This window comes from Lycium ferocissimum, chromosome 1, assembly GCF_029784015.1.
Source record: "Lycium ferocissimum isolate CSIRO_LF1 chromosome 1, AGI_CSIRO_Lferr_CH_V1, whole genome shotgun sequence".
In the NCBI taxonomy this organism is placed as follows: domain Eukaryota; kingdom Viridiplantae; phylum Streptophyta; class Magnoliopsida; order Solanales; family Solanaceae; genus Lycium; species Lycium ferocissimum.
This window is the reverse complement of record NC_081342.1, coordinates 12,275,918-12,303,575: the sequence shown is the minus strand read 5'-3', so window position 1 is coordinate 12,303,575 and position 27,658 is coordinate 12,275,918. Positions and strand designations below refer to the sequence as shown.

Sequence of the window (27,658 nt, the reverse complement as noted above, 5' to 3'; positions counted from 1 at the left end):
CATGCTCTTTCATTGTCTACCCTACTTTAATTATTTTTCAGGGTATAAAAAATGACACAACAACTTGGTATATATGCAATCACTCCTGAAATACCGAACTGGACCTGTAAAGTGCAAGTTGTGGATATATGCAAGCCAGGAGAAGGTTCTCACCAAAAGATAAAATATTTGAACATGATCTTTCAAGATGAACAGGTACTTCCTTTTTTTTTTTTTTTTTTTTGGCAAAATCAATTTTATCTGTGTGTTTGTGTATACATAATATTTCTAAATCAATTGCTTACATTGCCTGCGTATGTCTCTTCCGCTATTTCCTTATGAATCGCTCACTGGAAGACCAAATAAAAGCTATTGTTTACGGTGACGAAATCCCCTCTTATCAATATATGTTCAAACTGTTTCATAGCTATTTGATAACGGGTGTGCGCATACAAGTGCCAAATTTGAGATATGAAAGACCCTTGCATACGTTTGAGTGGGTTATTGACAAAAAACCCATAGTTGATCCAATTGAAAAAGATAGCCCAGATGAGGATGAGTTGCCACCACCCACAAAGCTGAATCTTACGTCATTTCGAGACATCAACAATCAGGCCTCCCAGTCTACCAAAGAACAGCTTAAGGACGCATAATTTAGTATGATTATCTTACTTCTTTTATCACTGAATATGCACTTTAACACAGGCTGTCAGTTTATCTTTTCACACATTCATTTATTGAATACAAATTGTTTTGTAAATAGATGTACTCGCAATTGTTGTCCGCTGCTTCCCACCAAGGTTTGTTGCAAAAGTGCAGAAAAGATTGCAAGAACTCATTCTCATCGATACCGAGTAAGTGCATTTGCAAACTTTTCAGAATCCTTATTGTTTTACAATTAAAAATATACGACATATTTACCATTTTAATGTAAGCAGCAAACAAACTTTCACCTTCGCATTGTGGGAAGAGGCTATTATTGAGGACGAAGGCAGGAAACTCCTTAGGTAATTCCAAGAACGACCTATCATCTTTGCCAGGCGTATTGGGGTATCCAAGTACAATGGTAAGCTAAAACAGGAACATAAATTTGTATTTCTTAAATAAAATATTATTGCAATTAATATAGGTACATTACTTTGTACTTTGTTAAATAAAAGATCATGTAATAAATGTAGGTACATCGTTGACAACAAAATTTAACATAACAATAGAGATTGATCCGCCTTATTTCCAATGCCTACAACTGCACACATGGTATCACATTACTCCAGCCTATATTGTGCTTGCTTCTTCCTGATTATTATTATTCTAAAGTATTTTAATTTTTCCCTCGAATAGGGTCGCGGAAAACAGAGAAATTCTTGCTTCTTTCAGTCTGAGGAGCACGTCTGAATTTGGATCTCTTATCAGTGTTTCAGTGGATGAACAAATAGTGCCAATTGCAAATGTTCAATCACAACAGGACGTTATAATTTCTATTCACATAATTCATAATTTCTGCCTGTACATCCTTATAATGAATAGTCTCATTTTCTTTTAACGCAGGGGCATTCCTTCTCCATTGAGGCAAAAGTATCACTTCCAAATAAACTCAAAAGTTGCTATGTTTTACTATGTCCCAACTGCAAACAAGAAGTGAGAAGTTCAATAAAAAGAAAGTTTCAGTGTATGACTTGTAAGCAACAAAATATGTTGATTCCCAGGTACTTTTACCTCTAAGTTTACACATACATCCAAACACAACGTCTACCACAATCTTTCTGCTCCTATAAAAAAAAATTATCTTTTGAACATATACACTTGCAGGTGCACCTTTATGCTTCTTCCTTATATTACACACACAAAAATGAAGGACTTAGACTTTTGTTGCTTTTTTCCATGCTCTGATTACTAAAGCATTTGTTTTCCTGTCTGTGTGTTTCAGGCTTACTACATTATCATTACCCCTAGCTTTTTGGGTTGAGATTTTGGCGTAGTAAAACAAACGTTACTTCATTATATAGATGGAATTTTAAGACTTTAATACACCAAAAAGGTCGGAAATATCCCAAGCAAAGCTTAAAGCTTGAGTTATACATTACTTGCTAAATATACAACTGGTAGTTGCTGAAAGTCAATTGGCTTATAAATAAAAGAATCTTTACACTAATCTATTAACGGTATAAAATTGGTCAAGTAAAGAATCAAAGATATTAAACACAGAGTTTTAAGGCTGGAAGAAACGAGTACTCTTTTGGCAAAAGTCGGATCAATTATCTCTTGAATTTGCTGTCTTTAATCAAAGCCACGTCCTGAGGAGCTTTTGGTTGTTAGAATTGTATCTAACAATGGAAATGCTGTCAGTATATTTCTTCCAGGTAATGTAGTGGCATTACTTGACAATTAATCAAACGAAAAGAGAATTCCACATAGGCTCAAGTAGGATGTTTTTGTATGAGTTCATGATAATGTAAGTCCACATAGCCTAAATGATTGGTTTTGACTTGTAGAAGCCATTGATGCGAAGAGATAGGCTACCACTTTCTTTAACTAAACTCTACAACAGCGGTCTAATGTTACATATTGTGAGAAGTTTGGATTTTTCTTATCTTGGAATAAAGTTTAGGAGATAATTTCTTTCGTATATTTGTGAATTGATTAGATTGCGCTGAACTAGAGCTATTCTCTTAATTTTCCTATATTTTATGGATTCGTGTATTTCTATAACTCATGTTTTGAATGTTGTTTCTTTTTGGACTTTGCCGGTATGCCTTTTCTACTTAGTTTGTCAAACACTTAACTCTGTTGGTAAGGACTGTTACTATCTTATTTTATTATGTGTATATAGCAGAGAAATTCTGAGGTATGAAGCTCAGGAGGCAGATGACTAGGCATTTTATTGTTTACATGATAGACTAACAGTCAAGTGTATTCATTTGATATAACGGATTTCGATATTATGTATGCAAATTTCTGTGTGATTATTTTACCACCTCAGCCATTTATTTTTGAAGAGAGGTTAAATTGATGACTTGATTATTCCTAATAGGTCAGATGGTAAATTTATGCAATGAAAACTTTAGTTGCTCACTAAATGAAAAAAAAAAAAAAGATCTCAAATCGATGATGGGGTCTGCTTGGCACCTCCTAAATGGGCGTCCAAATTAGACCTAACCCTTTGCCAGGTTATGGTCCAGCTGGAACCACTTGCCACTGAGTTGCTTTGTGATAGTTGAATCACGTATAATTATTAAAGCAAATGGAAAAAGCTTATGCCATGCTCCAAGTGTTGTTTCTTTCCTTTGTTTGACTTTTTTTGCTTGCAACAATTTTTGTACATGATAAAAGTATGAGTTGATTTTAACTCATTCAACCTTTGTCTCATAGGTATCTGGTTCCATTTTCCTTATTACTTGCCAGCAGATTGGTGTCTATCTTCTGAAAAAGGTATGATAATAGAAAGCGAAGAGCTTTATTCATGCTATAGTTTTCATGATGGAAAGAAACTTTGCACACTTCTCTTCTTAGATACTTCCTGTTATTGAATTTTAAGTGTTAAGTATTTATCGAGAATGAAGTAGTGGTAAAACAGATAAGGTGTAGTGTCAAGGCAGAGGATTTAAGATTTCCTGCCCTCTAGAAATTCGATTGGAAAGGCTTACACCTGGATAGTATTTTCGCATTATGCAAACTGCAGTAAAATATCATGCTTTTGTAGATACTCCAGCAAGAGAGAAAAGAATATAGCAAAAATTGTCCTTCCCGTGATTGTTCAATTTGTTATGATCAAAGCCAAGAGATCCAGTCTTAATCCAGTTAACTGATAAGTTTGTGTTTTAAGATAAACATGGGCGCCTCATTTTTGCTATGTTCTTTCTATTTTACCAAACTTCATATATTTTGCAGAGTTTTCCTAATCATTCTTTGGAACTAATACAATTATTTAGCCAACTACTTCTTTATACAGCTCAGAGTCAAATGCTTTCCGAGTGATCCACAAACCAAATATACTTTTAAGCTTTTATTCATTTTGGTCTTTTATGATGACAAAACAACAACCACTTCCTGGTTCATGTAAATATATTGCACCTACATGCACAAGATGAGTATCACTGACTGTCACGCCCCAACCATGGCCTAGGTGTAACATGACACTCGGTGCCTAACTGCATATGACCGAGCGAACCTATAGGCTGGCTGAATCAACATGTGATATCAAAATATGCTAAAATAAAGAAATAAGACTAAGACATGCTGATCTACTAAAAAGTCTGGCCGAAATATATTAAAATGCGAAAAATACTGTTTAAGTCTAAAACATCTGAAATCAATGCCAACAAGGCTAACACATCAAAGTTTTCTAATATCTGACTGACTGGACTATGTCTATGAAGCCTCTAAAGAATACTGGAAAGATAACTTTCTAAAACTAGAAAGACTGAAAGCAGGATAACGCCCAAGGAACCTGGTCTCACCACAACGATACGAGCGATCCAAATAGCTAGGCGGATCGTCAACTTTATATCATTGTCACTGCATCTCCCCCAAGCAAATAAAAGGGACATCAACACATTTGAATTATCTTGATATGTAAAGCAATGAAAGAAGAAATATATAGTACCGAAACCGAACTAAACAGAAGGCAAGGGATCCGAAGTACTCCGTGTTTCCCAGACGAAGAATGACCTGTATAACTGTAAATATAAACTGTGGCCTAGGGCCCAAATAAATGTGCACAAAAACTGTGGCCTCAGGCCCAAGCAATACGTATGCATAAACTATGGCCTCAGGCCCAAGCAATACGTATGCATAAACTGTGGCCTAGGGCCCAAAAATACAGATACATGTGTTCAATATTAAACAATTTACAAGACTGAGACTGGGCTATAGCTGATAGCATAATAACTGTTTTTGATTATGGAGCTTAAGCTAATAACTGATTATACACTGACTGAGACAATCATGTGATGTCAATGCACAAGTCTATAATGATTACGTACTAAGTTCATGATATTCAAAACGATCACTATGAATGAATTTTGAAACTATAACCCTAGGAGATAGCAGTTCTACAGCTATTCAAGAAACTAGGGCTAAACTATATTCTAAGGCAATTTACTGATAAGTATGAAGAACGAGGCTTAGGGAGAATCGTGAACGTTCCCTAACGTAGATAGTTAGCCACACATACCTGTATATGCTCCAAAACTTGTATCTATAAGTCTGAACTTGAGAAGAATCCCCAAAACCCGTGTCTTAAACCTTGAACGTGGGTTTTCTTGAAAACCCTAGTTTAAGAACAATGATTCCCTAATTAGGTTACGTAATCTTATGCTAAAATTGACTTGGAAGTGTTTGAGACGCTTACCTTAGAGCCTTGTATTGTTTGGAGAAGAGAAACTTCATTCTAGGGCTTAATGGATTATGAAAACTGATTTCCTAGGCTGAAGGGCCCTATTTATACTTTTTGCTGTCGCCGTATATTGACGGTTCACTTGACGGTTGTGACCGTCCTTTCAAAAAATCAGAAGAGTTTTCGAGGGTCTGCACTGGTTGTGCAACTTGACGGTGTAAGTTGACGGGTCGTTAACATGTTGACGGGCCATCCTTGTACATTGACAGGCCGTCCTTGTGCATTGACGGCCGTCTTTGAGCATCCATGGCCATAACTTCTAGCACAGGGCTTTGTTTTGGCTCCATAATATATCGTTGGAAAGGTATTTCAAAGATCTGCAACTTTTATGTTTTAAGATATCTCAAATTCCCAATGGATTTTCACGAAATCGGGTTGGAAGAAGGACCTAACTTAGGCGATTCCATCGAATCTTAAGCACCTTACTATTAGCCACATTTCGAGGATCATATCTCCTTGCTCCGATCTCCAATTGGCCTGATCCTTATATGCCTAGAAAGGTACTTGCACGTTCTACAAATTTCATTAGGAACCTTTTCAAAATTCTTAACTAATCAATGGGTTATGGTTGCCCAAAGTAGGCCCCTCGACCACTTTCGCAAAACGTTCAAACCTTTGAGTTTCCTCTGAAACTTTGACGATACGAGCCTAACCTTTGTTGTAAGATACGGGGTGTTACACTGACTAGAAATTTATGACATGGACTGTTTACATGAAAAATAAAGTTCATGTAGAAGAGTTTAAATCAGTATAAGCAAGTATAAGATGTGCTTGAGGAAAGGACAATATAAAATTCGGCATTATTTTAAGACTAGTTTATAAATCTAGGCGATTGGTATAAGAAACTTCCATGAATTGTTGTTTGTTGTGGAAGCTAAGAAGTATATAGATCATAGTAAATTCCGGTCGATGTTAGTTAGACTAATTGCCTTTATTTTACGATTATCTGGGGTAATAAGTGGTCCAAAATACCAAAACAATGCTACAATTACTTGTTATACTCCTGATTGAAAATCGAATTTCACCTGCTCATTAGCTTCAATTTGTAGGTAGTTGAACATTGAACTTATTTGCTGAAGTCAACGAGCAATTCTTCACCATTTTGTGAGCTGAATTGCATTCTGAAAAAACTTCCCGCCACATTTGATCTTTCTAACAAGCTGCAGACAAAGTGAACCATCCAACCAAAATTGGTAACTTTCCTATTACTATTATAGGCTGAAATTGTCCATCACTCTTATTTGGTTTTCCCCCTATGTCTCTTGTAACACATATCTCCGAGTTCATTTGGTGCAGTTGCTTCCATTTATTTTCTATTCTGTATGATTTTACTATGTTTCTCAATATACCTTTTTTGTGCAAGAACTTACATCTACTTTTTTTTTTGGTGAAGTTCTCTTTTCAAATGATTGTGTCTACCATATAATCTACATAAGAGAGCAGTTTGTTGAAAGGAAGGACCAAGGAGTGCGCTTTTACTGGGCATCATTTGCGAGCTAGAATCAGGTAAACAAATTTATTAGATTATCTAGACCAACACGTCACTTTTACTGGGCATCATTGACAAACTAGACTCGGGTACAAATTTATAAGATAATTTATAGTAATACCTTTGTTCTTCCCTTCAAAATGCTTTTATTATTTTAAAGTGAGAGTAGTTTGTTAAAGCAACGATATTTAGAATTTAAAGAGAATGGTGATAAGTGTATACGACATTCAATATGATTATAATTGCAATCATAAGCTTTCCTCTTTCATATTATTTGTACAAATCCTATTTTGCCTATCGTGAAGTAAAAATTGCCGAAATGGAGAGAATTTGGGTCAGATTAATAAGCTTACGACCATTGAACAAACTTGATTGATGAAGCTCATTGATTTTCCTACAATATTTCTTTCTTTATTGCACTATATCTGGTAACAATAAGGATTTGATCATCGTTCTTTCAAAGTTTCCATCATTGTTCTATTTGAATCTGGTTGAGCTCTCTGGTTTGGAAGTAATTTGTGCTATTTTTCTTTGTTTATTGCACTTGTTTTTTATTATTTCGAATAACCAAATTCCACAATTAGTTTTTGCTCTTCTAAACCACAATCAGCATTCAACATAATACAATCTTTGTAATTATCTAGAAAAATTTATGCGCGCATAAGCTTGTTAATCCACTTGGTTTCATTCTTGACCTTTGTAATGTTGGTGGTTATTATCCAGTGTGAAAAGGTGCATTAACTTCAGTCTTTTTGATTTGGACAACTCTTATGATTTGCTAATAGAATCCTCATACTGCTGCATGATTTTGAACTTTTATTCCAACTCTTTCAAAGATTGATGGTAAACCTTAAACATTGCATTACAGTTTGATTGTATTAGTTGTAACCTGTAGCAATTCTTATCTAACTTTGTATGCTTTCTCTTCTTTTTTTCCAGTAAATACCCAAATGCAATTTCTACAGCCAACTACAGCTGCTTGAATCCAGATTGTACCCCCTTACACCAAGAACATCAAGAATTTCACAGCTTTTCTCTTTCTAGCAAGCTTGGCAATGTAATAGTATAACTTTGTTCCGCACAATATGAAGGATATTATGTTATGAGTAATATTTAACTTGATGGTACTGGTTCCTTTTTTTGGTTAAACTCCTACTAAATGAATAAGGAAGTACCTTGCAAAAGTCAGACCACTTTTGTATAACAACATTGAACAAATGCCCCTGCTCAAAGACGGGCTCGGGCCATCTAGTACATATATAGTTAAAACTTTTTCCAAAACTATTTTCATGCAACAAAATTATGATCGTGATGATAGTTGAAGAATAACACTTATGTGGATTGAGAGATCTCCAATGGAGGGTTGGAGATGAAGAAAGTGAGTTATGAAAGATAAAAAATAAAAAAAATAAAAATGTGTCTTGCTACTAAGGGCTTATCTTAGATGGATAGAAAGTTAGCACTCTTTTCATCAAATGAATCAAAACTAAATGGGTTTCAAAGATCCAACAAGACATAACAATTTTTTTTTCTTGTTCAAACAAAATTTAAATTCAACAGAAGTTATAAAAATATTTACTACAAAAACAGGATCATTTAAATATACATAATAAAATTATAAAAATCAAGGTGTTACATCTAGTAGCCGGGATAGTTATTTGACTTTTCTGTAAAATTTGGTTAGATTCTGAGGAGATTTGTCCTGGTTTTGGACGTATTCTGCATAACTAACACATTTAGAAAAAATAAAAAACTCGATCCCCTCATTTTATGCATATGTGGTCAAAATGATTTTGACCGCATAATTAGGTACATATAATATTTGTGACTCGTGGAAACTGATTTCGTCCAATTTCTAGTCCATTTAATGTGTCTTGGACAATTAAAAGTAAAATAATTAAATGTAGATTCTTGGCATTCATCCCGGCTATGTTATAAAGGAAAATCTGGTTCAAACTCGAGATAATAGTCAAAATACCCCCCAACGTTTGACCAAAATGCCAACTACACACCTAACGCGTTGGACCTATTACCCCCCGGATAATTTTTTCGGTATTAAAATGCCCCTTTTTTTGCCGATGTGGACAAGAGCGTGACTACACCGCTCGGCCGCGCGTTATAGCCTTTAAAAAAGCATCGATGTGTTTTAAAATGCTAAGGAACATAGATCACATAGATAAATTTAAATTCCTCCATTTTTAGGCTCTTCATCTTCTTCTTCACCCTATTTAACACCCATCTCCATTTTTTTGGTCAAAATAATACCCATTATAAATTTAGAGCTAGGATAGTGATTATTCTTATAATCAGCTCAAATTCACAAAAAAAAAAAAAATCAAGAAAAAAAAACGAAAATGGAAAAAAAAAAAAGGTTGAAAATCTAATCTTGTTAAAGAAAATCGATTGAAAGTTGCTTGTTTGGAGTTGCTACTTGTTGCTTGGTTGGAGTTGTTTAAGCACTAATTCTTTGATTTAGGGAGAAAACTAAACTCCATTGTTAGGAATTTGGAGAAAAAAGCGTTGAAGAACACAGTGGGTTTATTAAAGAATGCTTTTGGGTGGTCTTTAAATTTTGCCCTCATATTTGAAATCTTTAAATTTTGCCCTTCTACTAAAACCCATAGGTTCCAGGTTCGAACCCACATTTGAAAAAAAAATTTGAAGGCGTAGTTAAAATTTCGCTTCGGCACACACAGGAATTACCAAATTATGCTACAGAATGTTCAGATTCACCATCAAATTCCTTCCAAAGTTATGCCTCTGTATAAAAGTTTGCCCATTAAATTTTGCCTTATAAGGCAAACTTTTGTTATACCTTAAGGAGAACTTACGCCTTGGGCATACTTTTAGTTATGTTTTATGGGACACACGTTTTAGCTAAGGCATTACTAAAAGTTTCCCTTGAAAAGTTAAAAAAATATATATATGCTTCAAGGGAAAGATATAAAATTAATAAAAGTCCGCCTAGGGGGCGTACTTTTTGTGTTTAAGTAAAAGTACGCGAGGGCGGACTTTTAGTTGTGTTTAAGTAAAAGTTTTAAGCAAGGGCGGATATATATATATATATATATATATATATATATATATATATATATATATATATATATATATATATATTTATTTTTCAAGGTAAACTTTTAGTTATCAAAAAGTATGCCCCAAAGACATAAGTATGCCCATAATGCTAAAAGTTTTTCTTAAGGCATAACTTAAACTTTTGCCTTATAAGGCAAAGTCTATGCATTAAGGAAAAGTTCTTGCCTTATGGGGCATAATTTTGTTATGCCTTAACTAAAATTCGCCTATAAGGCATAACTAAACTATGTCTTAGGAAAAATTAACGCATTATAGAGCGGATTTTTTATTATGCTTAGGATCCGGATAACTTTAGCTTTTCCTTAAAGATTGTATGCGATCCGCATACTCTCTGATCCTACCTTGCGAAATTATTTTTTTATTTTATGCTTGACGGGGTTCGAACCCGAACTTTATGTATTCTTGATTGTTTGATCAAATTAATGGATGAAATTTGTTCTACTTGGTGTTAGGAAGCTTTCACATTTGAATTTTTTTCCCAAATCAAATTCAAAAAAAAAAAAATCGAAAAAAAAAACGAAAATGCGGAAAAAAAAAGGTTGAAAATCTAATCTGTTAAAGAAAATCGATTGAAAGTTGCTTGTTTGGAGTCACACTTGTTGCTTGGTTGAGTTGTTTAAGCTAAGCACTAATTCTTTGAGTTGATTTGGGAGAAAATTAAACTCCATTGTTAGGAATTTGGAGAAAACTATGAAGAACACCAAGTGGGTTTCTTTAAATTCTTAATTGTTTGATCAAATTAATGGATGAACTTTGTTCTACTTGGTATTATGAAGCTTTCTTTCACATTTGGGTTTTTTTGGATCAAATTTGAGGAAGTTGGTGTGATTTTTTTTTTTCAACTCCTAATGAAGATGATGATGATGATGATGTTGATGAAGATGAAGAAGAATTGGGTATGGGTTTTTGGATCCTCATACTGAAAATGGAGTGTGGAAAATTGAGAGATTTTTTTTTTTTTGAAGAAGAAGAGTAAATGGATGGAGGAAGGGGGGAAATTAATAAAAAATGAGGGGAAATTAAAGATGTGGCACGTGGGCGGGGCGCGTGTGAATGACTGACTTTTGTAAATAATTTGAGGTTGTCGTATTATATCGGCATCACATCAAAAGGGCATTTTAATATTGAAAAAAATTGTCCAAGGGGGTAATAGGACCAAAGCAAAGGTTCGGTGTGTAGTTGGCATTTTGGTCAAACGTTGGGGAGTATTTTGACTATTATCTCGTTCAAACTCTTCATTATTTTTTGAGATTTTGAGAGCTTAGCTTGTGGGAAAAGGTGAAAAACATTGGGGATCAACAAGAAATATTAAACTAACGTTTTCACACGTTCTTTTATCATTATAACATGTTTGGATCATGAATCCACCATGAAACATGAAAATTTGATGAGTTTCTCGCCTCAGGGACAAATCTAAGAATGTTCTATTCACAATCAATTTCCAATCAAAATCAGTTTTTTATTATGAATTTGGAATACTATAGCACATGCTGTGTAGGAATATAAAATTAATTAAACTTCAAGCTCGTTGACCGGACGATGATTTTAGTCGGTATTAAAAAATGAGTAAAATCTTTGTATATGCATCCTTTCTCTTCAAGATTCGACTTTAAGTATATATTCAGACTCTTCTAGGGGACGACTATATGTTGGAATGTATTTCGACAAATTCGAAAGGGGTTGACCGAGAGTTGACACAAGCAGTCAAAGTTTGACTTTGATCGGGATTCCAAAAATCTAAAAATGGCTATTTTGAGGTTTTTGATTGTTTTGAGCGTGATTTTGAATAGATTGAAGTCATTAGAGCTCGTTTGGGTGAACCTTGACAATTCAAGTAAGATTTGGGCTATTAGAATCCAGGCAACTGAGGCTTTAACTCTTAGTTTGCTTGCTTTTTCTCAAAAAACATGTTATTTGTGATGCTTGTGTGTATTTGAACCATCTAGTTTGTGTGAGTGGGAAAGCATGAACTAGGTTGGATATTCATGAAGTATCTAGTTAGGTTGAAAGGGTCATTTGTTGTGTTTTTACACTGTTCGATACTTTTACTTGATATGAGCATGATGTGATACTTGTTTAACTGCTTAGCATTCATTATCACATAGTTGAGAAGGATACAATGATGCTGGACATATGGCTGGTCATGCAATACTAGTGAGATCGGGTAAGTCGGGATGGTATCTGCACTGTTGAGGCAAGTAAGACTACCTACGCCAAGATGGGTAAGACATGAGGTTCATGTACCACATGAGGCGGATTGGACAAACACCTATCTCCATTAGCAGTTATTTGCAGTTAGCATGTTGTATTTACACTTGTTATCTACATTAATAGTTTCAGTTCAACTATTTTACTTGTATAAGATTACTATACATGTAATTGCCTTGCTTTATGCCTTTATGCATACCAATGATTTCTAAGACTTGCTCTAGGGATAGGTTGAGAGGCGAGTCGATGATCTTACTGGTCTTTAGATCCACGCTTGTTGTTGTTTGGGTGTTTACATAGAATACAGATGGTGATTAGATAGCCGATCCTTAATTCCAGCTTATTTCAATCGCTTCAATTGAGGTGAGCCACTATTTGATCATGACGGCTACTTGCCTTATGGTTGACTTAGTCTCACTATTCTATTGAGTTGCGTCCCGTATTTTGTAGTTCCATATTAGTAGTTCCATGCCTTATGTACTTTGGAGTTGTATGGGTAGACTTGTTTTTTTACTCAGCTTCCACACTTAGATCTATTGATGACACTGTTCAGGACAATTTAGCTCTTCTTTATGTAATTATTTTATATTTGAGCTTATAGGGTTGGCTTTATATGGTAATAACTCGCCAACTGTCCTGTCACTGCTTAAGTGTCAAATTTGTATCCTGACATTACTAAACCTACTAGAAGAAAGATAATTCTTTATAAAATGAAACATACACCCTTTACACTTCATGAAGGACACATTCTTTTCAGATACCTACTTGCTCTTTTCAACAATTTTTACATATTTTACGAAAATCTCATAAAAGATCGAACATAAAACAAGAAAGAATTATAATGGACCACAAAACCAATTAACCCCTATATTAAACTTGAATAAGTTATATATGAACGAAAATGACCTATGACTAAAGGCTGGATATTGTGCATTATGAAAACATCATTAGAAAAAAAAAACCACAAGGCAATGCGTATTAGCCAATCCTACTATAGAATAACTTAAACTGCTTGCAAAATATTTTCGTTGGGAAGATCAAATGTTCAACTTTTGTAAGATTAAAGCGATTAATGCTCCATGTTATATGTAGGGAGCTATTTTAAGCGTATTTTCAAAGAAGATGGCTTATTTTTAACCGTTTAAATGCTAAAGTGTAGGAAATAAATAATTTTCATGAGAAGACATAAAAAAAGCTTAAAATGTTTAAATAAAATTCATGTTGTATAAAACATATCATTTAAAGTACACCTCCAAAAAGGTTCAATTTGTGACTTTTCTCCAATTCTTGAAGTAATCTGTCTAGTTTCATATATTTTTGACATAATTCTTATATAATGTTACATGTATCATTGACAGTAAATGCATTTCAGAATATTTAAGGGAAGTAAGAAAACTGAACATGTGCTGCTCAAGCTGATTGCACAAGATATCCATGATTGAGGGAATGAGATTCATAAAGTTGCTAAACTTTTAAGGAGTTTGAACTACTATCCTTAATATACTAATGACTGTTTAAAGCAGAATGCAGTGGCGGATGCATGTGACTATATTTATAGGGTAAATTTTACTCAGTATTTATGTGCATATATTAACTTTCACCCTTTACAATGTATATTTAATTTTCTTTTTTTCCCCGAACACTCACCGATCCGCCCGCAGAATTATGTGACTATAGAGTGCAGGCTTTCTTGTTCACTCAAGTTTAGACATGTGACCAAACTTTAGGTCTTTTTGTCTTGTATGTAGGAATTTTCTCTTGATAATATTTTTTAATTTTTTCAAAATAGTATTAAATATATTACTATTCTCCGTATAACAATCCTCACGTAATTATTCGTCAAATAACAATTCTTTTATCATTTAATTTCAATGTTACAGAATCAACATAACTAGTATTCGAATCAAACAAGTCCTTAATACCTTTAAAAAATATTATATAGGATTATTAGATGAACAAAAACGAACAACAACATATCCGCTGTACTTTTATAAGGGAGTTCGGAGAGGATAGAATATACATAAACCTCACTTCTTCTTCGTGGATGTAAATAAAGAAGGAAAAAACTGCTGAACCTAACATAGATTTTTGTGATTAAATACTCCTTCGCTTATTAGAAAAAACATTTTTGAGTTTAAAAAGAAAAGAATGAAAAAGAAGTATAAACGAAAAGGAAAAAAATGTTACTCCTTTCGTCCTAATTTATGTGAGACCTTTTAGATTTCGAGATTCAAACAAGTCTTTCTTTTAAAATTAATTTTTTCATATATCTTATAAATATTTTAAATTATTAATTATTGTGACTTATAATATTTTTTTTATTTACTTTCTAAATATATAAATTTTGTTTCAAAAAAGCTTGATGATTTCATGTCTGAACTGATAAAAATTATATCTGTTCAATTCTCGAAATTCGAATAGTTTCACATAAATTAGGTCGGAGTTAGTACTTCAAAAGAAAGTAAATGAGAGGGTGAAAAAAAGAGTCCCCAAAAGTTGACATCTACACCCAACCTGTCCAAAAACGCTGGCAGCCCTAAAGACCCCTTGGGTTCTCGACTTTAAAACTCCCCAATTTCATCTCTCCAAATTCCCAATTTGCAACTTTTTTTTTATTTTTTTTAATCTATCTACGTCCCTCTTTGCCTTTTCATCAAACAGGTGAGGGACACAAACACAAACACAAACACAAACTCTCTCGTGTTCCCCTTTCCCCCCATTCTTTTCTTCATTTTTATCAAAACAAACAACTAACTAATTACCCTCATTTACAAACCCTAGACTTAATCCTCATGGAATTGGCTGTTGTCTCTGATATGTGAATTGATTCGATCTGCTGCTTTGAATTTTGATTGTTGGCGGAGTCTACAATGGAGAATCAATTACAACTGGCTTTGTCAACCAGTCCTACAACGACGTCGTTTATGAGCTTGTTTGACTCACAGAAGGAACTGTTTTTTAAACAGATTGATCAGCTTGAAAACATCGTTTTGCATCAATGCAATCTCACTGGCGTCAATCCTCTTTCTCAAGAGATGGTTCGTTTTTCCCTTTTTTTTTTTTTTTTTTTTTTTGAAATTTTATTATTTAAGTTATTTCTGTTTGCGCTCGCCCTTTACCTTAATGGCGGTGAGATGTTGAACCGTAAAAAGGGAAATTACGCTCTATGTCTACTGTGAGAAAATATTTACGCCACGTAGCCCATATTTTGAGTTTGTTACCCGGTTTAGCCCATATTTGTGTATAAACACCTTTTATACGAGGTTGATACATTATGTATAATGCTTTCCCCCAGGTGTAATGTTGTATAATATTGTATAAACTGAAAATATGGTTACGTGGTTGTATATTTTTGAAAATTTCCTCTTGTTAACTCCGTAGTGTGCATTTGAAGACGGTATTAAAATTCTGAATTTGCTTCTTATGGTCAATGTTTGGGCGGGAGACTGCTAATAGAAAGAACGTTGCTTGTAAGTGATTTGTGTTAGGTAATGTAGGAACTAGCATTGATTAAAGTTGACAGTTCATTGAGTTGTATCGCGAATTAGATTTGTTCAACAGAAATGGTAATGATTTTGAGTTGGTCATAAGTAACATACTATTTGTGGTTGTACAATTGAAGGATTAATAAATAACTTGAGATTTGCAGTCTTTGTCCATTTTCTTTTTGAGTCGAGGACTAGCGTGTTTTATAGCTTCTTTTATCCAGAAGGACAGAAAAACAATAGCTGCCTTTTGGCATGCATTTACATTCAGACAAATTAAGATCTGGGGTGCTTGCAAATACAACCATAATACATGATTTTATTAGTTGGTTCATAAAAATGAGATTCCTATTGTGAGTTAATATTTCTACTCTTAGATTTGTGTTCATAGAGAGAAGACAGTTATCAAGCCTCATCTCATTACATTGGGTGATTTACAAACTTATCTCTGCTGATTGCTCGTTCATTTTTCTTCCCTTGTGCAGGCTGCTGGAGCTCTTTCAATTAAAATTGGTAAGTCTCCTTGGCTTTAATTTAGTCAAGAAATAATTTATTTGACTTGGATCCTTTCTTAGAATGAAAAGACAGTAGGTCATATTGATATGCTCATTTGTTGCTCTATATCATTTTTTGCATATTGATTGTACTACATAAGGTATATTTGCTTATGTTGGGAGGTTCTTTCATTTTATCTTATTTGCTTTGGTAGTAGTTTACTTGCTTTTGTCGCCTTCTACAACATTGCTATATGTACCAGAATTACTTGTCCTGATGTTTCACAGGAACTTGCTTAATGATCTAAGTGAATCCAGTTGCTACTGTCATTGTTTTTTCTTACAAGGTGACCTTGTGATCCAAATCGCATGTAATGCGTCTTTTTGATTATTAGCGTAATGATGTTCTTGACTTCCTAAATTTTTGTGCGAGCTACTTTGATTCCATTTGTATGCTGATAGTTTAACATCCTCTCTTGCAGGCAAAAGGCCACGGGATCTCCTAAACCCCAAGGCAATAAAGTATATGCAGTCTGTTTTCTCTGTCAAAGACGCAATCAACAAGAAAGAAACCCGCGAAGTTTGTGCTCGTTTTGGTGTCACAGTCACACAGGTGTGTTCTTTTTCTCTGTTTTTTGTAATCCTTTCCCCATTCTACCTGGCTGTAATGTTGTTTAAAACATCTTTACATTTGTGAAGGTCGATTATTTCATATGTGATTGGATTCCTTGGCTGGAAATTGAGTTAGGGTTATAGATCAATAAGAACAGTGGTTTGACTCGTAAATCTCAGTATCTCACATTTGTTTCATGCAATGGTGTACTGTACTCCTATGCTCATGAGTCATGATTGTTAAAAAGATAAAATGTTCAAAAGATTTATCTTTTCCTTGGATTGTCACCCTTTAAAAACTTCGAAAGGAGCATATGTTGGTGACATTTGCATATTAGTTGCACCATCTTTCTTTTTCAGTTTTGCTATTTTGGATATTAGGATCACACTAGCTTTTGAGAACAGGCTGTTATGGAAGTGTGCACCTTTTTATGTATGATGTAGCTCCTTACATATACGTTCCCTTTCTCTTCTTCACTTTTTCTGGCAGTACAGGTATGGACAGATTCCTTAATCCCTCTGCATAGACATTCAGTGGCTTTCCTGGGTGCAATTTAAGCTGGAAGATGATATAGATCTGTGCATTCTTTGATTTCATCTTCTGACAACTTCACACAGCTTGTTTGAATACGATCTCTGCATTTGCAGGTTCGGGACTTCTTTACAGCTCAGCGTACAAGAGTCAGAAAGTTCCTGAGGTTGTCTAGAGAGAAGGCTAGCATATCCAATGCACCTATTGAAGGGCCCTGTGCGATCCCATTGAGTTCTGATCCTAGTTCACAAACAGAGCCAGTTCCCTTAGACAGTGTGGCTCCAACCTGTACAGAGGATGGGCCATCTTGTTCCACACAGGATGATGTCCTAACTGGCATAGAGGAGACGGATAAGCGTTTTCTTGATAATATCTTTACTTTAATGAGAAAGGAAGAAACCTTCTTTGGGCAGATTAAGTTGATGGACTGGATCTTGGAAGTACAAAATCCCTCTGTACTATTTTGGTACTTGAGATTTATGGTCGTTGAATTTTAGTTATATACTAATTTACTCCTTTTCGAATATAATTTGTTTTATTCGTAACATATATGTAGGTTTTTAACTAAAGGGGGTGTAATGATTCTGGCTACATGGTTGAGTCAAGCAGCTGTCGAAGAGCAAACCAGTCTTCTTCATATCATCTTGAAGGTCTATATTGATCCCTTCATGTTAGATTATTGGCCCATAAATTTTTCTGCAACAATATTGTTGTTCTAATGGTTGGTTGGTTATCAGGTACTATGCCATCTTCCTCTACACAAAGCGTTTCCTGTACATATGTCTGCTATACTGCAGAGTGTTAACAGACTGCGATTTTATCGGACTCCAGGTGTGTTGTCATCATAAACGATGGTTCCTTATTTTATCTTTAGGTATCTCTGTGCTGAGAAAGACTTATAAAAAATGAACTACTCGTTTCCATGGCTTATTTCTTTCTGGTGGCTTGTCTGGAACTTGAGCATTATTGATATTGTGCAGCCTATTACAGAGGTTCCTGAAACTAAGTTGGATATATAGGAAAAGAGTCAAACAAAGTCAGCACAGCATTTTATACTTGCACTGAAGCATTTCTACTGAACTATTTACTTAGTGAATCACACATTACATAGTGCTGCTGCCAATAACGCATGTCATATTAGGACATTACTTTCAGAAATCACTGTACTGGCAATGTAATCATTTTCAGTGTTTCATTATCTCAGATGATCTTTTCTGTTTTTGCTGTCAAATAAGGACACTGTTTTTGGTAACTTCTGCACTGGCAGTATCATAAAATGTGTTAGATAAGAAGCCACTAAAATATATCTGATTGTAGTTTCTTTTATTTGTATCAATAACGGCAACAACAACAACAATTATTTGTATCAGCCACTCAGAATAATTTAATCTACTATTTGGGTGGGGTTTATACTGTATATATAGCTGACTTCTGTACTGCACCATACTCATATATTTTTTTGGGAAGGAGTGGGGGGGTTGAGAGAGAGAGAAATCCTTCTTTAGCTCCATCAGTGTTTTGGATCTCATTCATCTGATTTGAAGATCAGACATCTCAAACAGGGCAAGAATTTTGCTTGCAAGATGGAGCAAAATGTTTGCAAAGAGCCAGGCTATGAAGAAACGTAATGGGATTAAATCGGCTAGTGATGTGCAGGATGAGTTGCTTTTGCAACAGAGGTAAGCATAGGTTTTGCCTCAAACACCTGATCGACTTTTTTCATTTATCAACACATGTATTGTTGTTTGCAGCATTAGTGAAGTTGTGGGCGATGAAATATGGAGCTCGAAAGTTGAGAACATTGTAAGTTTATTGCAAACTTAAACGAATTTGGTTAAGAAGGTGCTGAGTTCTCTGTTGGTACTTAATCATTTTCCTTCCGTTTGGTCTTCTAGGAAGAAGCTCATGCGAACCTCTGTGGCACTTCAGAGAATTCGAGGTCTGTTGTGTTCTTACTGCCTTGCTTTTTGTTATGTTGACGAATTTCTAAGCACACCTCTCTTTCAGGAAGTTGGATTCTCCACAGCCAGTTAAATTGCTTACGGCATCTTCAGATGATTCTAACAGGAGGCTTAATACAGGACCTTTGGCGTCTAGTATCCTTAGAGATTCCCCTATAGTTAATTCCTTTGTCTGTATTTTTGACAGTGAGCATGTGAGGTCTTCATTCATCTCGATTGAATGATGGCTCCTCATTCCATGGACAATAAACCGTCATTGGAAGAAGTTTATATTTCTCATTTATTTCCATGCTTTGAATAATGAGTATTCAGAAATTTCGATACGACATACTCATCAAATAGATCTGATCATGGTAGGGTCTAGGGAAAATAGCTATGTTCTCCTCTCTTTTTCTGCTCTCTTATAACTTGCATATCATTGAATGCCTTAGCCACTTCAGAAACTCGAGAGCGCAGAAAAGTTCAGCTAATGGAACAACCAAGCCAAAGAACAACAGGAAGGAGCCTAGGACGACCAGCACCTGCAACTCAAGGCCGCCCACTTTCAGCAGATGATATCCAGAAAGCAAAACTACGTGCTCAGTTTATGAAGAGTAAGTATGGGAAAGCTAATAATGATGACAGTTCTCGGGTGAAGCCTCAAGCTCCAAATGGAATTACCTCTCCGCAAGAGGGTAGCTTGCATGGAGCTCCAAAATTGCAAGATCGGCCTATAGTTGATGATATCTTGCATGGAGCTCCAAAATTGCAAGATCGGCCTAAAGTTGATGACATCTTGCATGGAGCTTCAAAGTTGCAAGATCGGCCTAAAGTTGATGATATCTTGCATGGAGCTCTAAAATTGCAAGATCGGCCTAACGTTGATAATATCTTGCATGGAGCTCCAAAATTGCAAGATCGGCCTAAAGCTGATGAGTTTGAAAAGCCCAATAGTGTTGCCTCTAAAAGGTCCAATCAGCTGGAAAGTAATCCCAAGTTGAGTTTTGACGTAGAAGAACCTCCATGGAAAAGGTGCAAGAGAATGCAGATCCTTTGGCGGAAACCACCAGGTAAATTTGCTGTTGTTTTTGCTGAAGGGCCGTTCTTGTTAATCTATAGATTTCAGAAAAGGAGGAACGTTAGTTTTTTTAATCGGCTGAAAAGGCGGAACATTAGTTAATCACTTATTTAATATCCTATTCCTTAGACTCCAGGTTTGCTTCCAAGTTCAGTGAAATCAGATCATAAACAATCTCACCTATCTTGTCTAATATTATTGCTCAATTTCTTCACCGCTACTCCGTTCTTCTTTTTGCTTTTTCTATATATTAATACACAAGATTCAACTGTGACATCGTCTCTAATTGTAGTAGTTAGCAACTCAGCCTTGGTATCTAACTTACCACAAAAGATGGTTAGCATTGGTCTCCAACTTATCCAAAAAAAGGAAAACAATTTTTTTTGAGCTTTGCTCTCTAATTCTATTTTTGCGGTAGTTGAGCTAAAGACGATCAGGTTTCTGTTGTCTTTCATAAATTCATTATTCTAGGAATTATTTACCGGGGAAATATGGGTGTTGCTTAGTAAAACAAGCCCAACTATAGAAATTTCTCTGAAGCGGACACTTGGTTTTCCATTGTTAAACTGTCAATTGGGCATCTTATGAGTGACGTCTAGATTTTTTTAATCTTACTAAGCAACTTTTTCCATTTTGTATTTGTGTAGTATTTCGAAAATCTCTTGGAAATTATGGCTTTTCTGTGGAGCAGTTGATTGACAAGTGTGCCTTTGCATTGTTAAGGAAATCCTACTTGCAATCAAGGGGAATTTTTTTCCCTGACCCGGAGGAAAAGTACCATATTATGCTTAAAATATAGCGGGGAGGAATAATCAGAGAAAGAGGCAGTGGAGTAAAAGTTAATGGGACATTTGTGGGAGGCCTGTCTTGGGAGGATATTAGTCTATTTCTTGATTTAACATGATATTTACTTTTAACTGCGTATAGCGTGCTTTCTTAAATGATCCGTTTGAGAGGGAAGAACACGTTTAATTAAGTGGGAGTATACTGTATCCCATAATTTTTATACTTTTAGCTCTTCGTAGGCATAAATTTTTTATGAAAGGCTCGATATTAGGTATGGAGTGTGCACTATATTCTTCTTCTCTGCGGTCTTTGGTTGTTTTAAAATTGCTGGAAAATGCTTTACACCAAAAAGATGAAAACAAACCATTTTCTACTGTGATACCCTTTCCATGTTAAGAATTTTACTTGCTTCTAGTTAAATCTACACACTATTATCAGCCCTTACCATATTTACACACTATCCTGCAAAATTCTTAGAGAATGGAATATTATCACAGGATGTTATTATATCAGAGTTTTAGTTTGGTCTAACACTGAAACTAGTTTTGTTATTTTATTTTTGGTGTAAACATGAATATGTGGAAGTTCATGAATCCTTTCTAGATGTTATAGGATCCTTATGAACCTAAGGAATAGGTGATCTGTCCATAGCCTTTTGTAATTAAACTTTGACTGCATTAAGTTAGGTGCAGTTTTTGGATATATATAACAGTTGTTACTTTCTCAAAGAGAAAAACACTGACTAGTTTGGCACGATACATTAATGAAGCCAAATGTGTGTTCCTATTTTTTGTAGTGTTTTGTCTTGTTAGATTTTTTTGTCGAAAAAATGGCTTAAGATCTAGGTGTATTTTGGCATTGACGGGAAGTATATCCGTAAAAAATGTTTTTGTCAAGGAAAATATTTTCTAGTGTTTAATTACCTTCAATAGTGGAAAATTTCTTATGCAAGATGGAGTCATTTTTCTTTACAACTATTCTACCACTTCAATCAACAGTTAGATATTATTTCAATATTTAATTCTTAAAAATATCGTCCAAACACTATTTTCATGCCTTGCACATTGCACGACTACCATGTCTAACAATTTCTATATTCACCAAACATTGGAGATGATCTAGCGAATTGCCCTTCTTTTGGGTGGTCTTTAAATTTTGCCTCTCATATTTGAAATCTTTAAATTTTGCCCTTCGGCTAAAACCCATGGGTTTCAGGTTCGAACCTCACACAAAAATTTTTTAAAAAATTCGCAAAGCGAGTTTAAATTTCGCTATGTCCCAACCGCGTACACTTGTGAAGGAATTATCAAAGTTATGGGACCGGCATACTTATGCCTTGTGGGCGGAGACTTGGCATAAGTATGCGGGTCCGGTCCCTTTGGTAATTCCTTCACAAGTTTATGCCGGGTCCGGCATAAAGTTTGCCCATAAGTATGCCTCCACCGGCATAAACTTGTTAATACTTATGCCAAGTCTGCCCATAAGGCATGAGTATGCCGGATAAGGCATGAGTATGCCGGATCCGGCATAAATTTGGTAATTCCTTAATAAATATATGCCGGGTCCGGAATACATGCGACCCAAACCTTGCCTTGGAATTTTTTTTTTTTAATTTATGCTTGAGCGGGGGTTCGAACTCAGAACCTCATGATTTCTGCGTGAACGCTCAGAGTTGCAATGCGAAGGGCAAAAATTAAAGACCAACAATATGAGGGACATAATTTAAAGACCACAAATATGAGGGACAAAATTTAAAGATCACCCCAAAAGAAGGGCAATCCGCGCAAAAAAATGATGACCCGACTTAGAACAATTTTCGCAAAAAATATTTTCATGGAGAACACTTTCTTTGTACAAAGTACACTTTAGAAAAGAAAATTTTCTCTTTTAAGGCGTGCACAAAGTAGTTGCCTGCTCTTCCTATACCTGCCTATACTGTCGTCAATTGACTGTTCACTTTCATCAGCTCTTGCTATTGTACGAAAAGAAATGAAACAACCAATCACAGTTGGCATGAGTGAAGATTTTGGGATGATGAAAATGTTAGGCTTAAAACATAGACATCCCTTATACTTGCTAGTAAATTTCATTTAGACACTCGAGTTACGGATTGTTCCAATTGAGCACCTAAACACATAATGAAGTGTTCCTATTAGACACCGTTCAAATTTTAAAAAAATCTCTGTGCGTCTTTTCAAGTGTCCATTACGTAAATAAGTTGAACACTTAAAATATGTTACCTCCTTTAGTTATATGCATTTGCCTCATAATGCGTAAAACCTCAGGCTTATTTCAATTGAGGCTGATGTGTATACTAAAGAATATGACATATTTTATGTGTTTAATTTAGCTACCTAATAGACGCTTAAGAATATGCACAATTTTTTTCTTCAAAATTTGAACCGTAAGTGTCTAATAGAAACACTTTATTATGTGTTCAGGTGCTCAATTGGAACAAGCCTTAGTTCGAGTGTCTAAATGGAATTTGCTGACAAGTTTATGGGCTGTCTATGTATTTAAGCCAAAATGTTATGTAATAATTCATTGAGAAGCTTCTAACTTTGTTGATTCTTTATACTTTTTATTTACTGGTTAGATATCAAAAGATCATATTAGAAAGCAGGATATGTGTGATTTGTTGAACTGCAGAGGATGACTAACCCCCACCCACTTTTCCCCCTGGGTGTCAGACATGGGACTAAACAAGACGAAAAAAGGTTGCCACAGATTATAAGTTCTTTCTTATGGCTAAACAGAACATAAATTGATAAGAGTATAAGAAAAAGAACGAATGAACCACAAGCAACAACAGCACATTGTAGCAAAGAAAAGGTATAAATAAGCTCATAAACGGAAGTAATATGTATACTGCTGCTTGTAGATGCACGTTTCCGAAGGCCAAATGCAATCCGTCTTCTATGCATATAGGCAGCAGTTCCGACATTCAGCAAAGCTTTTCCATACTCACTACAAAATATGATTCCATGAAGCCTCCAACTTTGAAGCTTAACAAACTTAAAAAGTTGGTTGATTGTAATTTGATATTGGATTGGTCGTTTCTAGTTGAGCTCCACATCTGTGGACAGGGAAAACAAGCAAGTTTTCCAACTATTAATAAGTGGTGCGGACATGGCTGTCTTTTTGATGTTGGATTGTCATATGATTTGTTTATTATTCATTTATTTTGGCGGAGAACAAAGGTAGGGGTGAGAAGTAGCAACTCTTTTACGTAGCTCAAGGTCTTGACCGGTTCACGGTGTGCCATTTGGTCCAAATATTCAGCATTGACACTATATAATTCTGGCCCTTCTTCCCCCCTTCCCTTCTTTCAGTTCACGGCTCGCGATATGTGTAGAAAATCCAGGATGTAAAAGTTCATGTTAAGGATTAAAAAGAATAGCTCTGATTCTGATCGCCAGTTATTTTACATTTCAGTAGTCTTACTGTGTACGGAGTTGCAAATAACTGTTTAAACAACATTTCTAAGTGGTAAATGTTGCCTTTGGTATAACTAACTCGAATCATCAAAAGTTGCTACTATCTTGTTGGGACATCATACCAACGCAATAGTTGGATTTCTTTTCAGTTCTGCAGTTAGCCTTTTCCAACCTTTTATGTTTGATGCAGAGGTGCAGCTCAGCGATACGTGGAAGGTTTGTGCCGGGAGTGAGAGTAAAGAAGTTGATATTCAGAATAACAGAATCCGTCGAGAGAGGGAAACCATTTACAGGACATTCCAGGATATTCCCTTGAACCCCAAGGAACCTTGGGACCGTGAAATGGACCCTGATGACACATTAACCCCAGAAATCCCTATCGAGCAATTACCAGACGCTGAAGGTGCTGAAACAGTTAAAGAAACTGAAGCTGCATTAGCCAGTACGTCAAATGGCATTGCAATGACAGCAGAACCAGATGTAGAGTTGCTTGCTGTATTGCTAAAGAATCCAGAGTTGGTTTATGCTTTAACATCTGGCCAAGCTGGAAACTTGTCCAGTGAGCAAACTGTACAGCTGCTTGATATTATCAAAGCAGATGGGTTGAATAAACTGAGCAGTCAAACAGATTTAGGCAGAAATGCTGAGAAGAAAGTTGAAGTTTCTCTTCCATCCCCTACTCCTTCCAGTGATCCTGGAACGGTGCGTTATTTAGTCACATTTTGTACAGATTTTAAGTATTATGGAATATGGGCGGGGCTTTCTTTTCCTCGGTTGTCTCCTCTCATCTCTCTCATCTTTCTTTCTTTTTTAATTTCACTTTGGAGTTTCTTCTTCTCGTTTACTTTTTCTGGACCGTCTTCTATTTTCTTGGTAGGTTTTTAACAAATTAATATAATGAGGAACATAGACAAATAAATAAAATAATCATTAAGCAAATGAAAGACTACACTCTGAATCACGGTGGTAAAATACAAGTTGTCTTTCTGGTTAGCACTGTACATTGAGAATCTCCGCTATAGTTTGAGGTTCCCCCTAATATAAACGTTGTTAATATATTCACGGTAAAAAAAAAAAAAAAAAAAAAAAAAATTAATAGCACGGGTTGTTGTGCTATACCCTCTTCTTGTCATCTTAGTGCTTTTCTCAAATGGGTCTGCTAACATTTTTTTTTTTGTGCAGAGCGGATCGGTACAGGACTTTGCAAAGAACCCTTTCTCTCAGAGAAGTGTAATGGCGGTTCGAGAAGCAAATGGTGGACCCCAATTTGCCACAGTCCGTTCACAGGAATCCACCACGATGTTGGCACCACAGCAGATGCCCGTTGCGCCACAGTTGGCCCAACAGTTAGCACTGCTTCAAGCAGCTGCAGGGACTTTAGGAAAAGATCATCGACCATCTTCTCTAAATCCTAGTATAAACCAGACAGTCCCTGCAAATCCTATGCATTCACAATTATCTGCCTCGGAACCAGCAATAAATAGAAATAATTACTCTCCCTTTGGAACGACGGAATACAATCTACACAGTGCCACTGCAGCAGCAGCAGCCGCCACAAGAGTCCAAGGTGAAACATATGGTAATATTAGATCTTCGCCAATGCCTATAGCTAATGTACAACAACAAAGAACTATAAGTCTACATTCGCCGCAAATGGCAGTATCACATTCACAACCAAGGCCACAACTACAAACACAGTCACAGCCTGGCTTCGCAGCTGAACATATGTGGGGGACTATGCCGGGATCTTCTTTAAATCGGGGTTATCAAGAAAATTCCATTCCTAACCATTATAATGCACGTGTTGCCGGGCATGTAGAACCTGGATTACAACAGGCTGCATGGAGAGGAAACAACTATGTGGAGGAAGCGGGATTTGAATCTTGGAGTCCTGATAATAGTCCTGTTAGGCGTCAGGAACACGTAGCAAGATGGAATTATCAAGAACCTCGGATGAATATGAGAGACAACTACAGACCGCCTAATCCTGGTTATTATTCTGGTTATCGTGGTCCTGACGATGGTGGGAATAGAAGGTGGGGTGACAGAAGAAGATAACCTTCAAACGGATGGCCGTTTAATTCTTTTGACAAGAGATTCGTTAGTGTTTACATTAGAGTAGGACGTTCTTAGAGGGGATGTGCAACGTGAGATGGTTGTAAACTTGTAATGTCAGCATGTTACATCACTTTATTCTCTTTCTCAGTTGATACCTGTCAACAGCAAAGTAGAGGATAGGAATTCAGTTCACTTGCAATCACATCCTGGTAGGTTCAGTAGAAGTGAAGATTTTTTTGTAATTGAGTGACTCTATTCATGCAAAGGACTTTGAAAAGACAAGAAATATTATGTCCTGGTCAAGGGTTAACTTTGTCTTGATTCAGACTTTAAGAAAATTCAAAATAATTAGTTATTATACTACTATTAATAGGATAGTTGTTGTCGGCAAAAGAAGTAGTAAGTTCATGATCGTTGTAGACTTAACGTCTCAAAGGAAACAACTTGGAAGTTTTAGAAAACTTAGGAGCCGTTTGTAGAATTATTTACTTTTTGTTTCGAAATATTTTTTCACTTTGTTGAAACCACAGTTTGATTATAAAATTTTCAAATCCAACTCGTAGATGATTCCACATTTGAAAAAATGCCCCATACTTGTTTTCCGGCTTCATGTTCATAAATTTCAAATAAAGTGCTTTATACTCTCCTTCACAAAAAGTATAACCAAATACAATTTCATCTTCAACTCCTAACTTCATAAAATCTCAAATAAAGTGAAAAACATTTGCAATCTATAGCCTCTGTCCTAATATATGTAGTACCTTTGGGAATTTGAGAGTCAACCAAGTAAATCGGAATTTTTTTATATACCTTTTAAACATTTTAAATTGTTATTTTTTACTTAGAATTTTAAAAATCTCAAAGCTTTTATGTTCAAATTCACCGTCAAAATTTAAAAGTTTGAATCTCGAAATTCCAACGTTTCGAATTGAAACAGAGAGTAATTTCCAATTCATAAGAGTAAGCCTTTTTAACTTTCTCTCCGCTATTTGGCTTTTTCCCATGTTCCATCAATACAAAATGTTTAAAGAAAAAAACATACGATAGAAAAAGTTGGGTGATTATAACA

The 27,658-nt window shown here is 35.4% G+C and overlaps 1 protein-coding gene and 1 long non-coding RNA gene across 2 annotated transcripts; both read left to right on the top strand.

Moving 5' to 3' along the window:
• Window positions 1-255: 255 nt before the first annotated feature.
• Window positions 256-1,715, top strand: LOC132068711 (uncharacterized). Its single transcript, XR_009417488.1, has 6 exons — window positions 256-636; window positions 743-833; window positions 918-1,045; window positions 1,158-1,236; window positions 1,321-1,447; window positions 1,528-1,715. It is a non-coding gene; the product is annotated as an uncharacterized LOC132068711 (long non-coding RNA).
• A 12,966-nt stretch (window positions 1,716-14,681) lies between these two features.
• On the top strand, window positions 14,682-26,908 carry LOC132048452 (homeobox protein LUMINIDEPENDENS). Its single transcript, XM_059439322.1, has 13 exons — window positions 14,682-15,205; window positions 16,138-16,165; window positions 16,629-16,759; window positions 17,407-17,756; window positions 17,847-17,940; window positions 18,028-18,121; window positions 18,840-18,969; window positions 19,042-19,093; window positions 19,186-19,229; window positions 19,298-19,386; window positions 19,692-20,300; window positions 24,722-25,233; window positions 25,714-26,908. Exons 1-13 carry the CDS (start codon window positions 15,038-15,040, stop codon window positions 26,587-26,589), a joined length of 3,177 nt encoding a protein of 1,058 aa, XP_059295305.1. The 5' UTR covers window positions 14,682-15,037; the 3' UTR covers window positions 26,590-26,908.
• Window positions 26,909-27,658: the final 750 nt, after the last annotated feature.

Bases quoted from the DNA above. Each gene is read 5' to 3' on its own strand.
- LOC132048452 (XM_059439322.1), top strand. From the start codon at position 15,038: ATGGAGAATCAATTACAACTGGCTTTGTCAACCAGTCCTACAACGACG. The intron at 16,760-17,406 runs GTGTGTTCTTTT...CTGCATTTGCAG, and splicing joins TTGGTGTCACAGTCACACAG to GTTCGGGACTTCTTTACAGC. The intron at 18,970-19,041 runs GTAAGCATAGGT...TGTTGTTTGCAG, and splicing joins GAGTTGCTTTTGCAACAGAG to CATTAGTGAAGTTGTGGGCG.